General features: G+C 37.4%; 1 protein-coding gene across 1 annotated transcript in view; it reads left to right on the forward strand.

Moving 5' to 3' along the window:
* SULF1 (sulfatase 1) overlaps positions 1-17559 on the forward strand; it is a 221401-nt gene that overhangs the window by 138339 nt on the left and 65503 nt on the right. Inside the window, 2 exon segments of the mRNA XM_043979491.1 lie at positions 10520-10671; positions 13583-13752. Coding sequence (XP_043835426.1) covers positions 10520-10671; positions 13583-13752 — 322 coding nt within the window.

The following is a 17559-nucleotide window of genomic DNA, read 5'->3' on the forward strand; positions in this document are numbered from 1 at the left end:
GTGAGCTTCTTGAGGGATAGGACTATTACAATTTTTCTTCATATTCCCAGAACCTAGTATGATGCTTTGTGCATATGGGTCATTAAATAAACATTGTGAATTGAATAGAATTGCATTTGGGAATGTATCCAAAGATGATTATAATTTAATCCTCTCCTTTCTTATAGCACTTACACATGCACTCATAGATCAGTGTAAAAGAGTATCTATGAAGGTACTTTTTGTGGATCTTCCCCCATGGGATCTTGGACCATACAATCTGTCAGCACTTAATATGTTATATTTATGGGCAATGCTGTTGATTATGATGATGCTAGAGTTGTCATTAACAGTTATTATTAGATATATGTTTGCAATGGAAATGAATCCCAAGAACCTTAATAAAGTGATCATTTCCATAATAGGAGAGAGGGAAGGCTATACCTAGGGTCTTATCCTAAGTGTGTTTGCTCACATTAGTGACTTTAAATTTATGACACCTTTTATCCAAGGACTTAAATGCAATTTGCAAATCCATCAAACATCCCTGAGGGATTAGTAGATGACAGGCTTTCTTTTCACATTTTATAGCTAAAGAGGAAACATTCAGAAATGGTGACCTGCTCAATGGCAGAGTCAAAATCAGACCCTTAACAACATAGCCCTGCCTCTACACAACAAATTTTATATCTCTTGAAGGAAAGCATATAGTTAAATCAGTACCTTTTCACTGTGTATTAAGCTTATAATATGACCTTTGGTGGCATAGACATGGCCATAGGTAAGACCTTGACAGTTCTGATATCCTCCCATATGATCCAGAATCATTGCTTGTGGTTTGATTCTCCACCTTCCAATGGCAACCATAAGCATCTGAAACCAAAGATATTGTGAACCAGCTCTTACAAAGATATGGCACGTTCCACCGGGGTAGATGAGGTGGTTTCTGGTTTGAATGTTGGCATCCACTAAGGAAAATCTGTACCTCAACTTCCATGAAAACCCTGGGCTGTGAAGGGTCAAGGAGATGAACAAAAAGCTGGTAGGTGACATACATAAGAAAATAGTTTGGGTAAGTCATCCTAATTGTAGTAATGGGGCAGGGGAAATTCAGGAACAAGCAAAATATATGCAGCTGGTGAGGCTGTGGACATTTGTGTTTCACAAGCTAGCTGGTCCCTTTGAAAGTTACTTTATACCATCTTTCTTCTACAGCTGCATGCCCACCACCACTCCTCCTCCTATTCAGACATGCAGAGACAGACATTGTCTTTGATGTATCTAGACCTTTCTCACCCACATCTCATTGATTTAATTGGTTGAAAAATTTGAGCCTGCTACCTGGGCCTTTTGACTTGAAGATTAAAATAAGATAGGGCCTCTCCTTTTAGAAGTTTTGAGAATTCATTTAGGGAAAATTATAAGGCTTCCCCCCATGCCTAGAACACATATCCTTTATTTCAACATATTGATATCTTACAAAGCTTATCTTAGGCACTAACTTAGCAAGCTTTCCTTGTAAAATTTATTTTTTTAAGTTGCATATCAAACATAGTTTCTTTTTGTTTGTTTGTTTGGTTTTTTTTTTTTTTAGTGAGGCAATTGGGGTTAAGTGACTTGCCCAGGGTCACACAGCCAGTCAGTGTTAAGTGTCTGAGGCCGGATTTGAACCCAGGTACTCCTGACTCCAGGGCCGGTGCTCTATCCACTGTGCCACCTAGCTGCCCCATTTGCAAAGCACCTATCATATTCCAGGTACTATGCTAAGTGCTGAAGTTACAAAGAAGGGCAAAAACAGTCCCTGTACTCAAGGATATCAAAACCTAATTGAGGGGGCAGCTAGGTGGCGCAGTGGATAAAGCACTGGCCTTGGATTCAGGAAGACCTGAGTTCAAATCCAGCCTCAGACACTTAACTAGCTGTGCGACCCTGGGAAAGTCACTTAACCTTCATTGCCCTGCAAAAACAAAAAACAAAACAAAACAAAAAACCTAATTGAGGAGACAACATGCAAGCAACTATCTAGAAACAAACTATATATGGGATAAATTAGAAATAATCTTCAAGGAAAGGCATTAAGATTAAGGAGGACAGGGAAAGGCTTTTTTAGAAGGCACGACTTTAGTTGAGACTTGAAGAAACCCAAGGAAGCTAGGATGTGAAGATGAGGAGAGAAAGAGTTTTAAAAGAGACACATTATATATAAACATTCCTAATTTCTCTCAGCTGAAAGTGAGCTCTTCCTCAAATTTTGCTAGAGTATTTTGTCAGTCTCTCACCTTTGCTACAATGGACTAATCAATCAATAGCATTCATTAAGTTCCTTCTGTGTGTTCAGGCACTGTGCCAAGCAATGGAATTAAAAAGATGAAAGTGAAACTACCCCTGCCCTCAAGGAGCTTACATTCTAATGAGAGAGATTTTACTTACACACACACACACACATACATAGAATATTTACAAAATCAATACAATGTGTTTTGGAGAGGGAAGGCACTAATAGATGTAAGGAATGTGGAAAGGTGCCATATGGGGCAGCTTGGTCAAATGGATTGAGTGACATAGTGGATAGAGTGTTAGACCTGTACTAAAGACTTGAGTTAGAATTCTGCCTCAGACAGTTGGATGTTCCCGGGCAAGTCACTTAATCTCTCTCAGCTTCAGCTATCTCATCTGTAAAATGGGTGTAATGAGAGCACCTACCTCACAGAGTTGTGGGGATCAAATGTGGTAGAGGATATGTAAAGTACTTTGTGAAACTTATTGTTAGACGATGTACTTGATGTCAGTTTTGAGGGAAGTTGGAAATTCTCTAAAAGAGTATTCCAGGCATGAGGGACAGCCAGCAAAAAGGCAAAGATGCAGGAAATGGAGAATCCTGGGTGAGGATCAACAAGGAAGGTAGGATTATCAACTGTAAAGAGGGGAATAAAGTGTAAGGAAATCAGAAAAGTAGGAATGAGTCAGATTGTTAAGAGCTTTAAATAACATACAGCCATATTTATATTTGATATTAGTGATAATAGGAGCCTCATGACACAATCTACCCAATATTATATTTACTTAATGTACATGCACATCCCCTGGTAGATCGCAAGCCCCTTGAGTTCAGAGATTGTGCCATTTTTCATCTTAGTAATTCTGTTGTCTTGAACATAGTAGATGCTGCTCACAAAGTAAACATTTAGCAAATGAGCAAGGGACCAAATCAAAGAGTAGTTGAATTACTTGAGTTTGTCAGATGACAATGAGAAGAATTCAGTGCTCTTGCCCAAACACACAGATTTGGATTCAGACAAACTTGTCCTTGGATAGACCAGAGAGAGCCTATTCCATTTGATCCCACTTTAGGGTCCTCTGTTTAGGTGAGGTAAGTGATAAGGGTTCTCAGAGTGATCCTGATACTATAGCAGTTAACAAAAAAGTGGGATCTTTCTTCCAAAATAAAAGATATTCTTTAAGGAGAATAGTTTTCCAAATAGATGGAAAAGCAGAAATAAAGAAATAAAGGTACAATATACAGTTGGAGAAAAGTATATTAATAAATAAGAAAGGAATTAAAATTTAAAGACTCTAAAATGGCAGCAATTTAGATCTACTTTGTCAAAGTCCATCTTTACCTAAAAAATGTTAAAGTGGCCCAGACAATTAGGAAATAATGAACTATTTGAGGAAATAATATTTATCCATCAGAAACCCATTGGAAAATACACAAATCAGCAAATTTGAATGATGACATCTTAGGAAATTAAAAGATTTAGTGACCATATATTGAATCAGCAACAGTTATTTATTCATGAGAAAACTGAATTTAGAAAAAGTCATTGTTGGATAGATTTATTTAAAATAAAAAAGAGGAATGTGTTATTTGGCAAATTGGAGTTAAAATTAAGTATGTTGCACAATGAATTGAGAAGTGTAACATGTACAAATATACATCTAGCAGAAGGCATAATGAACCATTAAAATTGTATATGAGCAAAGACCAAAAGGCATATTATTAAATAGGCTCATTTCAGAAATATCCAGAGGAATTAAAGAAAATTAATTGAATTAGTACAATCTCCTATGTGCCACTGTATAAGATGATTTATTGAGCCAAGACCTGTGTTTGGTTTAGTAATACCATGAATGTTTACAAAGTGTTCTTGGATAACAAAACTTTAAAAGTGCTTAGATTTTTCAATGAAAGGAAAAATAGTAATGTGTCTACCCTTATGAGAGAACAGTTTGGGGTCCTTTTTTACAAGAAAAATCTATGTCTTATTAAGTGAAGTATAGATACTTGGGTTCCCATCCTGATCCTGCCACTAGTAGAAATAAGCAGAATTATAGACCTAAAGACACCTTAGAACCAATCTATTCCAAACCCATTATTTAACATGAACAACCAAAGATTCATTGAGGTCAAGTGACTTAACTAGAGGCCCACAGCTAGTTCATAAGAAACTGTTCTAACACAATAATAATTATGATCATCTCTCCTGTATTTCTAGCACCCCACCCATCATCTTGCATCCTCTTTTTGGAGGGAACTATGTAATAGCATGCCAGAGGGAACAGTGATATGGAAGGGTGAAAAAAATAACACATTAATTAAATTTTCAAATAGTAAATTAGAGTGAATTTCCAATACCAAGTAAAGTATACCATTTCCAAAACCTACTTAGAAAGCTTGACAGCGTACATGGGAAAATGAAATTCATCTTCAGGGGAAATTTACACACCCAATGCATCTGTAGAAAAATAACTAGAAATTCAGATCACCAGAGACCAGCCAAGGAAACTATAATATTTTAAAATACCAAGTGATTATTACAAATTAGGCCACAGTATCCTATGTCAAGAAAAGCCAACATGATTTTAGGCTGAAAATATACTCATGTAGTGTAACAATGTATAGAGGTAAAATTCTCCATAGATGTTTGGTGAGACTATATTCAGAATACACAGTTCATTATTAAAATACTTCATTAGTAGAAATATGTAGAAAAACCAGTTCAGAGCAAGAATGACTAAGAGGCTTAAGAAATAATTTGGATGGGATGAGTGAAAAAGACTGGATTTTTATAATTAAGGATATTAGAACTGGTTAAAAAGCCTAAGATATCTAAATGGGGGAAAAAATGGTCAGGAAGGAGAGGAATTATTTTACATTGCTACACCAAGAATGAGTAATGGGGATAGAATTAACCAAAGGAAAATGTCAGCCAAATGTAAAAGAATCTCCATGCATTAAGATCTGTCAGATGGTTAAATCATCATTTCAAGAGAATGAAATCTCTTCCCTGGAGATATGTCTCAATGAATTGGTATAAAGCAGAAGAGAAGGCACCTCAGAGAATTGTCCTGAAGTGCCTTTTAGTGTGGCTGGCACTGAAGCTTAGATGATATAACAGGATAGGTCTTTGATAGCTGCTTCTGCACATAGCCTGAGATTTCTGTCTGTCTCAGAGTTAGATTGCATTTGGTATAAAAGGTAAAAATGTCTTGGGTAGCTCTTGTGAAAAGAAAGTGCATATGTATTGGGGCTGGGCCGAAAAATGGAGTGATCTGCTCTTGCTCTTTATAAATAGATCCCCTTCAGCAATTTGGTCACCTGAGTAATATCAGATTCAATAGCCTACCTTAGTATGAGGATACAATCATATGCATCAAGTGTTTTATTTATCTTTTTTCATCGCCCTCATTTGATGCCATTCATCTTAAACCTGGAGTCAAGATTTGATGCCAGCAATACATGGGAATCTGTATTGTGGTAAATTAATCAGTCAGGACATCAAAAAAGTATAATTTCATCAATATGAGAACTTCTTGCATCATACAGATCCCAGATTACATCCTGTCTATAAATTTTATTTGTAGTGACTGTGAGAAAATAATGAGGTTTTGGGACTCCTAGAGGCCCCCACTCAAGGGCCTAACCCAGAGAACCTTGCCTGACCTTTCTTAAGGCCAACCCAGAGTCAGGAGAATTTCAAAGGAAATGTAGAATGACCTTGGTGACTACCTATAGGAAGTTACCTCACTAAAAACAACACATACCTGAAAGCTTTTCCCCTCAGAGGGTCTGCCCTCTGTACTCTGAGATCAGCGTGTACTGCTCATGGACCACCCTCAAGTCCAATGAACCAATAGATTTGAATGATGCTAGCCAATTAGCTTTGAGCAGTGTGTAAGGGCCACCTCTGCTCCTGACCACAGGACATGTCCACTCTGACTTTCTCTCTTGGCTTGGAAAGCTCAAGAAAACAGGATGCAGATGATTCTCTCCCCTCAATCCTATATAGGCCTTCTGATATTTCTGAGCAATGTGCTCTCTCTCTCTCTTTACTAATTTTAATATGCTTTAATAAATGCTTAATGCCCCAAACAGGTGCAGTAGGCTCTAATTTTGAAGTAGCTACATATTAAAACCCCAGCTAATTTTCCCTAAAACTTGGGACAGTAATAGGGCAATCCCATATAATTTTAATCACCACATGACCATCTATCAATCAGAATAGTTAATTAATCAAACCAACATAATTCATCAAGATTGTCAAATTCAACCAATTAAACAAATATTTTTAAGTGAATTAATGGATTAATATGAAAGGCCTTTATTGAGCCTCTATTCTGCACTGGGCATTGGTGATACTCAGGTAAAAATTAAACAGTCATCTTGAAGGAATTTACATTCTATTCACGGAATACAGCATGCATTTAAGTAAGTAGATGCAAAGTATGTACAAACACACAAAGTAATTTCCTGAGGAAGGCAATGTTAATAACTTAACTGGGGAGATCAGGAAAAGCCTTGCAAACTTGGGATTCTCTAAGGTGGAGGTGACTGCCAAATTAATATTCCTCTTCTCAGACATGGATGTTTTCCATGCAGCGGACCCCAGCAAAAGCTGGGAGCTGTCCACAGCTGAAACTTATTCAACACAACAAGGGGGGTATCTAGCACCATACAACAAGTCTGAAAAGGTGATCAGTATGCTTACCTTTTTAAATGAATCAGAACATATCTTTGAACACCTTCATCCTTTTCGGCAGCTCTGCAGCATTTGACCTCCTCCTTCACTCAGACACACTGTTCTCCCTGGGTTTTCAAGACATTTCTCTCATCTGGTTCACCTACTACCTGACTTTATCGGATCATCAACACATCTACATACTACTCATGGTGGTACCCTAGGGCTGTGTCTTGGGCCCATTTATCTTCTACATCCATTCTATTTCTCTTGTAGATCTCTTATGCACCCATTGGCTTTACTATTATCTCCACAAAGACTACTGCCATATTTATTTATCATGCCCCTATCTCTTTCCTGAATGTCAGTCCCATATCAAAAAATCTTAACATGTCCATGGAAAAACCTATATTTCCCTCAAAGTTCTCCTCTCTTTGTGGCTCATTTAATTCTGTTAAGGGCACTACCATACTCCCAGTTCATCCACCTTCAAAACTCAGAGTCTGCCTTGCCTCTTCCTGCTCATTCATCCATCATATCTAATCAATCACCAAGTCTTGTGAATTTTCCCTCTATCATATCTCCTATCTATCCCTTTTCACTCACACAGTCACCGCTCAAATTCATGGCCTCATAATCTCTCATCTGAACTATTGCAGTAACTCCATAATTAATTTCCTCCTTCCAATGTCTCTCCTCTCTAAACCATCCTCCACACAACTTCTAAGCTAATATTCCAATGAATGAAAATCTACCCATTTAACCCTCTAACGTCTCTCAAGAAGTCTCAGTGGCTGCCTATTGCTTCCAGGATAAATTAACAATTCTTCTGTGTGACTTTGAAAGCTCTTTATAATCTGGCTCCATTCTTTCCCATCTTATTCCAAATTACTACCCTTTATGCACTCTGTATTCCAGCCAAACTGGCCTATTTGCTATTCCTTCTATACAGAATTTTCTATTTCTGTGCTTTTGCACAGACTGTTCTCCATACCTTGTATATACTCCGACCTCATCCATACCTCATAGAATCTGTATCTTCCTTCAAAACTTAGATCACATTTCACCCCTATAAGAAGCTCCTCCAGTTTTTGATACCCTTTCCCAACACCAAATATTTTGTATTAATTTTCCAGACGTACATTGTTTTCCTTCCTCAGCCTCCCACCATTAAAGTGCAAGTTCTTTGAGGCTAGAAGCTGCTTCATTTTTATATGTATTATCTATATTTACTATTATATATTATATATACACATTATTATATGTCATATTATTGCATATTATTATATATTATAAACAGTTCCTGATATGTAGTGAGTGCTTAATAAATGCTTGTAGAATAAATAATCTTTTTGTACAAGCTTGACAAACCTTTTCAGAGACCAGATTTCCTGAAAATTTGCCTGTTTTCTATCTTGCCCCCGTAAATCATACTGATGTCAAATTGATATCTTATTTGTCTGAAACCCAGACTGCACCCTGACCCCTGGATGCTTGATAGCTTGTGCTAGCTATGTGGATAAAAGAATATATCCCCCCTTCAGGGGATCTTTGTCTTCTAACATTGAAAGGTTATGATTATGTACTGTCCCACCCAAATTAGGCTAGCCTCCTAGTAACACACCCATGGTGTAATGAATGTTTGTTTGGGTTTTGTTAATAATAAACATTTTTATTTGTAGTTTGGGGTTTCAATTTTTATCCTTCTTTCCCTTCCTCCCCTTCCCCTCCCCAAGGCAGCTAACAATCATATATGGGTTATACATGTATGATTATGTAAAACATTACCATATTTGTCATTTTGTACAAGAAAATTTGCTTAAAAGAAAAAAATGAAAGAAAGTGAAAAATAGCATGCTTCAGTCTATTCTATCAATATCAGTTCCTTCTTTGGAGGTGGATAGTATGTTTCATCAATAGTCCTTTGGGATTGTCTTGGATTATTGTATTGTTGAGAACAGTCATTTGCAGTTCTCCATCAAACAATATTGCTGTTTCTATGTACACTGTTCTCTTGGTTCTGCTCACTTCCCAATACATCAGTTCATACATGTCTTTCCAGGCCTTTCTGACATCATCCTGCTTGTCATTTCTTATAGCACAATGATATTCCATCACTATCATATACCACAGTTTGTTTGTTAGTTATGTCCCCAGTTGATGGGCATTCCTTTGATTTCCAATTCTTAGCTACAACAAAAAGAGCTGCTATAAATATTTTTTGTAATATTGAATGCTTTCTTGATAGTTTCTTAATAGAACCATGATATCCAATCTAATATTTACTGATGAAAATACCCCCTCTAAGCACATAAAGAGTTGCCTAGGACAGTAAGGGAAGAGGGGAAGGGAAAAGGGGATAAGAATTTATAAAATGTCTACTATGCTAAACTCTACAAATTTTATCTCATTTAATCTTCACAACAACCCTGCAAGTTAGATGCTGTTCTTATCCTCATTTTACCATTGAAAAAACTGAGGCAAACATATTAAGTGACTTGCCCACAGTCATACAGCTAGTAAGTATCTGAGGCTAGATTTGAACTCAAGTTTTCCTGAATCTAGGCCTAGTGTTCTATCCACTGAGCCACCTAGCTGTCTCACTGCCACTAAGCAGTTAAATGACTTTCCTAGGTTCACATGGCCAAAGTGCGCCAGTGGCTGGACTTGAACCCATTTCTTCCTAACTGGGAGTCTATCCTCTCCATGATGCTGTCCCTCAGCACACATTTATCTTTCATTAATCAACTTATCTTATTTTCTTATAAGAAAGGTTTTACTTTCTTTCTTTTCACTTCACTCATGTTCATGCTATTTCCTGTCCTCTCCATGTCCATTTTTCAGAAAACTTTCCTATATCTCAAGATTATCTCAAATGCCCCCTATTTCATGAATCCTTTCTTGATCCTCTCCCCCAAACTAGATGCCATCTATCTGTCCTTTGAATACCAATAGCATTTTCTAAATATCTTCTGTCACCATCTTCTTATAGAACAGGTATTGTTTATATACCTAATAGCCCCCCAATTACAAACATACCATACTGAAGTTATTAAGGGAAGACACTGTATATTATGTATTCCACAGTACCTCATACATGGTAGTAGATTAATAAATGTTCGTCAAATGGATGACATAGAGAAGAAGAGAATGAACAGATGAAACTTCAAGGTCTTTGTCATGAAGTGTATCATGAAAGTCAAAGTTTCTCTCAGAGTATAATGGCTGTATATTACTGCAGCTAAGAAGGGCATCTCTTAAATTAGTTCTACTAAAATTTTGCTACATTAAAATAGTAGCAGCTCAATTAGGGAACTGTGAGCTTAATTATACCAATAGAATACCTAGCCTTAGATGCTTTCTTCATTTTCCCAACAGGAAAATGACTGTTGCCTTCTCAGTCTTTCCAAGTTACACAGTTCTGCAATTGTAGTATTATTTTGTTATGTCATGTTAACATAAATTCTGCTATTTCTTGCCATTTCTGAATAAAATGATCATTTCCTATTAGTTTGCCTTTGTGTGACTGGTGATTCCATGTGAGAAAATTAACATTCTGCCCCAACCCTCCTATATTACAGCTTTCTTTGGAAAATACCTCAATGAATATAATGGCAGCTATATCCCTCCTGGGTGGCGAGAGTGGCTTGGATTAATCAAGAATTCTCGTTTCTATAATTACACTGTTTGTCGCAATGGCATCAAAGAGAAGCATGGATTTGATTATGCCAAGGTAATTTCCAGATCCTTTGACACAACATCAATTATCTCATTCTTAATGGGGGGGAGAAGCATTTTCAAAGACTTTACCTCACCCATATTGCATTTTTTTTCCTTATGGTAAAATTAGTCATTTTAAGATTATTTTGGAATATAGGTAGAGGAAAGCTCCAAGGAACATTAATTTTCCAAGGGTTTTTTTCTTTTTTTGATTAGGAAAAATAAGCCTTTGATAAAAGTATAAGAAAAGTATTGACATTTAATCTTTCCATGGTTGTTCATTTTATTTTGTAGAGGACTTTTTCTGCATAAACAGGAGCTTACTTGAGCTATTTTTCATTACGAAGGAATTTTGTCTGTGAGGTCTGAGTTGGAAAGGAGATTAATAAAAGAAAATAACACTCTGCATGTAGAGCACTTTTAAAGTTAAAAAAAAAACCTGTTGCATTCACTGAAAACTTAGATAATAGAAGTATTATTATCCCCATTTCAAAGATAAATGAACTGAGGCTCAAAGAGGTTAACTAACTTGCCTATGGTTTTCTAGATGGCTAGTGGCAGAATGGGGACAGAGATGTAAAACAATCAAAGGCTGGAAATCTGCCCTCCCTGTTTTCATTCTTCACCACAATTGACTTGTGTTAGACAGGAGGACCTACACTTTGCAAATATCTCACAGTATTCATTGCTATGAGCCAATTCTGGAATTTCCAAAGTGCCAGAAAGGGCAGTATTATACGACTCATCAAGGACAGTAAATATGTTTGAGCTCAGATATTTGAATGTGAGGTCTGACCTGCAATTTTGCAATAATGTTTCCTAGTTTGCTGCCCTATATAAAGCTGAAATAATCACACTTGAAGATCAAGGGAAAACTATTTGCACCTAACCTGCAAAATCATAACTGATTTGAACCACATTTGCCATTAAGGCCCCTTTCCCCTCCTACTCATAACCATTTTCTTCCTTGCTAGGATTTTTTTGTCAAAAATATGCCATATCTAGCATTTATAGCTAGAAGAGGCCTTGTAGGTCATGTGGTCCACCCTCCTCCTTTTACAAATGAGCCCAAAAGGGTTAAGGGACATGCCCAAAGTCACACAGTGTCAGAGCAAAGATTTGCATCTCTATTCTCACCAAATCCAGCATCCTTTCCAATTTACTACATTGTGTCCCCAAATAGCCAAAATAATCTGAATCTCCCAAATGAGTCTAACTCTCAAGAGAAAATTAAAATGGACTAGAATGGGGAAGGTCTGGTCCTCTTGATTTATATCACACTCATTTCCACATTTTGGAATTGACCTATTTGAATGTAGGTGAATTTGTGTTACATTATATCTTATATAATTTTTTGAGCCTCCAAAAACAATGTGAACTGAATTTTCAGTTCTTTTTGTAGAGTTATAGAATATTAGAGCTGGAAGGCACCTTAGAGATTACTTAGTTCAAGCCCCTCATTTTACAGTTGAGGAAACTGAGACCCAGAGAGAGGGAAGTGACTTCCCAAGGTGACACATCTAACTACTGACACAATTAGGGCTCAGATAGTACTGAAAGCAAGTCCATTAATTTCTAACCTTGTATTTATTATCCATGGGAGTGTTTTTCATGTTCATTGCTCAAGTTATTAACCTTTACCTCCCTGTTGTTCTGGGGAGTACAAGGTAATCACCATTTTCCCAAAAAATATTAAATTAGCATCTCTTTCTCATTATTGAAGCAGATTAAATGTCAAAGACTACTGTGTCAAATAAGACTGTTCCTCAGTGAGGGAAGGAATGAGAATGGCAGAGAGTGAGGAAGAGCGCAGCTGGTTGGCTTGTCCTAGTGCTGACATGTGACTCAGATGCTGCCCCCTCAGGCACTGCTTTTGCAGCTGTTCAGAACCTTGAATCCACAACATGTGATTAGTCATGCCTAGAAGTGTTTGAAATTGTGAACATTGTCCAGCACTTTCTCAATGAAGCTGACACTAGAGAACCACCCCCCCCAGGCCAGTCATGTTGACCTACAGGAGGCAGGTGGTTTAATTTAAGTTTCCATCTTTTCTTCTTTCTCTTTTTGATTTCATTTCCTCTTTCTTCCTTGTAGAATTTCATTAGCCACCCTGGCTCTGGCTGGGTTGAGCCATTTTATTAACAAGTTGCAGCTCTGTTCCCGGCAGCTGTCCTGCTTTAACTGGGCAATTAAAAGGGCAGGATCAGCAGGACTCAGCCACATTCAAATGCACATAGGAGTTTCAATATAAACCCATTGATTAAAAAAAAATCACAGCGTTTTCCCTGGGCACCTGTATTTTGGCAGCCATTTTGGAATAGTGATTATTATGTTACTCCCAGAGATGTAAGATTAATTTGAAGGAAGGAAAGCGCTTTCTTTGGGAGGAGAAAAGTAGGGAAGGTTGTCTCAATGTGAGTTAGTAGTGGATGTGGGTGGTTTCCTGCACTTGGAGCGATTAATTACTTGTCAAATTATTACATCAACAAAACCCAAGAATGAAATATGTATCCGGTGTTTCATAGCTAGAAACATTTGTGTTGCCAATTCTGATAACTATCTTAGGTAAACACAACCTTGGTTTTTTTTTTTCCTTTTCTTTTCTGATATCTAACTTGTATGTCTCCATAGGGAATAAAAATGATTGTATCTGTGTTATGTATGTGTGCCTAAGTAAGGGTGTACTTTGTACTCGTTCACACATATAGGTCCTTATCTAGCAATTTTCCACATAATTTGCTGGTGTAACTGGTGGCCAAGTCTATTCTGGAAGAGCAGCTACTTCCTCAGGAACTTGTTTGTGTTTCTTCCTTTAGACTTTAATTCATTAACAGAATTTCTTCTGGGGAAGTCAAGAGGAGAATGTGATGTGCTTGATGTCACCCTTTTTGTAATTTTTGTTTTGTATCAAATGTATGTTTCAGGACTACTTCACAGACTTAATCACTAACGAGAGCATTAATTACTTCAAAATGTCTAAGAGAATGTATCCCCATAGGCCCATAATGATGGTTATCAGCCATGCTGCACCCCATGGCCCTGAGGATTCAGCACCACAGTTCTCAGACCTCTATCCAAATGCTTCCCAGCACATGTAAGTAAGAGAAAATCTGTATTCTGACAAAACAGGGCACTTTCCATTGCTTCACCTCTTCCCAACCCCAACCCTTTCCAAGCTCCTGTCTGCACTACAGGTTAATAGGGTGGGAATGGGGCTTAACTATGGGAGGAAGATTGAATGGGGCCCAAATAAATAGCCCCTAGCAACCTGGAGCAGAATTAAAGGACCATATATAGCATTGGAATTCTGAGGGGGTAGTTCCAATATCTCAGGCTAACTACATGTTAAGGATGAGAAAGCTGACAGAGTTCCAAAGATGTTTCATGAGCTATTAAGAATTCATTTCTATGTTCTTGTTCAGAGAAGCACTAAACAGAATCGAGGTGGCTATGCTCTTTGCTACAGCAGACTTTACCTTGATATTATGATGTGAATGTATATTTGTTTTAGGTAAATACTTTGACAGTTTGGTCATGACTGTTCAACTTGAGTTTGTTTCCCTCAGAGCTCGGAGGGGAGGGGGTAGGGGGTAGGGGGGCAGGGAGGGGTACGGGTAAGAGAAAGTGATTAGAGAGGGGAACATGAGGTTTTGGGGGGGTTGGTTTTTGGTTTTTGGTTTTTGCAGGGCAATGAGAATTAAGTGACTTTCCCAGGGTCACACAGCTAGTAAGTGTCACATATATGAGGCTGGATTTGAACTCAGGTCCTCCTGATTCCAGGGCTGGTGCTTTATCCACTACACCACTTAGCTGCCCCTCATCTACATAGAATTTTAAGAATTGTAAAATACTTTCTTCACAACTCTCCTATCTCCTATGAGATAGGAAATGTAAGTATCATGGGTCATAGCTGGAAGGTACTGCCAAGATCATACAGGTAGGAAGCATCAGAGATTGTGTCCTCTGACACAACCACTATACTCTCTACTGCATTGTTGTTCAGTCATTTCAGTCGTGTTTGATTCTTCATGACACCATTTGGTTTGGGGTTTTGTTGTTGTTGTTGTTGTTTTGGATACTGGAGTGTTTTGCCATTTCCTCCTCCAACTCATTTTACAGTTGAGGAAACTGGAGTAAAGAGAGTTAAGTGACTTACCCAGGGTCATACAGTTAGTAAATGTCTGGGTCTGTATTTGATTCCAGGCACAGTGCTCTATCTACTGCCCCACTTAGCTGCCTTCTACTGCATTATTCTGTTTCTGTTTTGCAGCTGAGGAAACTGAGTCTCAGAAAGGAAAAGTTACTTGGCCAACTGCTTAAGAGTAGGAATCATTTTATTATTTGTATCCCTAGCAACTAGCACAGAGCTTAACACATAATATCTGATTGATAGATTCTTGCTGCTCGATTGGTTTATTATCTAGGGAAAATGAGCCCATTCCTGTATACTACACATCCAGTGCTCTTTGCACTCTTAACATGTTGCCTCCCTTTTTTATAAGAGGTAGGAGTGGTTAGGCAAAATGTACCAGAGTTGTACTATTCAAAGATCTCTCTTTTACCCTTAGGTGAAGAATCTTTAATCCAAATCTGATTTTGCTGACTAGGTGTGGCTTTCTTGGAAGCATAGACATTTCTATACTTAGGCTATTTGGCACATTTTCTTTCTATCAATTGTTAGTAACATACAATCTTCAATCTAGTCATATTTTTTACTGACAATCCCTATAGTTTGGGGTAAAAATACAGACTGAAAGTATGTTGCACGTAGCATGTAATCAGTATGAGATATTTAGGGGATGAATCCTGTTTTCCTTAGAGTTATAAACAGTACAGGGCATAAGGAGCTTTTTCCCCAGGTGAGAATAACTAAGAGTGGGAAAACATTATTCCTTCCTCCAATGCCATTTCTGTTTCTCATCTCATAGCCCTCTGTTGGTCCATTCTTCCATGTGACATGACAACCCCCAAGTTATTGCTCCCAGATTCTGGCTCCCCACCAACTATTTTACCCAAGCCAAAAAAAAAATCCTCACTATGACTCTAGCCTTCATAAATGTACACAGTCCATTGACAAATGAACAATCTCTTGGATACCTGCCCTGATTTCCATTTAATACCCCAGACAGGAATATCTCAGAGAAAACAGAATTTCTATTGGTACTGTGGTTTGTCAGTCTTTGTATCTCTGTTATTTTGTGTTCTTATTTTGTAGATCATTGTTATTAATTGGTCATTGTTAGGTGATTAATTAGTCATTAATGCTTGAGGGTATGAGGGAAAGGGGAGGAGCAAGGCATAGCTAGACTATTTGGACTGAAGTTTAGAGAGTAATGCCGCCTTTCTCAGGGACCACCTTTTCCCCATCTTTGTTCATATTATTTATTAGCTTCTGTGACCTGCATGAAGGCTATGAGTTATAGTACTTTATGACTTCTTTTCTCATTTGAAGACATTGCATTCCTCTATCATTTGCTGGCATGTCACATTATGCATAAGGAATTTCCCTATGAAATTGTTTAAATAACTTTTTTCTTTTAATTGAGTGGTGCATTACATTCACCACAGGGACTCCCTAGTCAAAGAAACCCTATGGAGAAGCCTTTTGCAAAGCAAGCAATCCTTTTGGAATGTGAGGAATTACCCATTCGTTTTGGATTTTTACATATCCAGGTTTATTAAAGTGGGACACACCTCTGTCCCCAGAGGATAATGTACTCCTTTACTGATAGACCTATTAATTCAAACGTTACATTGCTTTATATATCTTGTTGACACCAAGAAAAAATTAACATGATAATAGCCAAGTCTCCCCTTAAGTCTCCCCCCCCCCTGCCCCATTGTGCTGTGGAGGTGACTGACCCTGGGTTCTCAAAGGTTATGAACAGCAGAGCACAAGTCTGACAGGGCTTATGTAGCTAGAACAGTGTTCAGGTACAGGCTGACCTGACAAATAAGCAGACTTTTTACATGATGCCCAGGCTAGCTCACTTCAGGGGAGATCATTACCAGGAAGTTAGTTGCAGGTGATGAGCTTTTTTAAATGACAGAAAATGATGAAAACTATCTACTAAACCCTTGGGGAATTCAGACCTAGGTTAATGGAGGTTATACCTGAAGTCAACAAGCATTTATTAAGCACTTACTAGGTATCTGGCATTATGCTAAGTGCTAAAGATACAAAAGAAAGGCAAAAAATGGTCCCTGCTCTCAAATGTGGAGATAATAAGCAATCATATACATATACATATATATCTACATACATACATGCTTGTATATATGTACATAAATATATAGACATACACAAATAATATGTATGTTGTATATTGTGTATTTTTACACAAATAATGTGTATATACAAATACCATATATACACAAACATGTGGGTATACACATGTATCTATATTTGTATATGCAGGGAGACAACTTGCAAAAATGACAAATAAGATATGCACACACACATATGTATATACCCCAAATATGTCTATTTATATTTGTATATCTATGTATATATCTGTATGTGTATTTTTATATATCTGTATGTAAGGGAGACAACATGTAAACAACTACATAAACAAGATATATATTTACATTTGTATATGTACATATATACAAATATATGTATATTAAAATGCATTTGTATTTATACAGAGATATGCAAATATATGTATATGTATATCTTATTGTGCATCATCTATATGTGTATATATGTGTGTGTGTGGATATGTATACTATATGTGTATATACTCTAATATATGTAAATATCTAAATAAAATCTTGTTTGTACATAATTGTTTGCACACTGTCTTCCCCATTCAACTGTGAGCTCCTTGATAATAGGGACTAGGTTTTGCCTTTCTTTGTATCCTCCACACTTAACACAGTACCAGAAACACTGTGC

The sequence above is a fragment of the Dromiciops gliroides genome, chromosome 1 (assembly GCF_019393635.1).
Source record: "Dromiciops gliroides isolate mDroGli1 chromosome 1, mDroGli1.pri, whole genome shotgun sequence".
NCBI classification, from domain to species: Eukaryota; Metazoa; Chordata; class Mammalia; order Microbiotheria; family Microbiotheriidae; genus Dromiciops; species Dromiciops gliroides.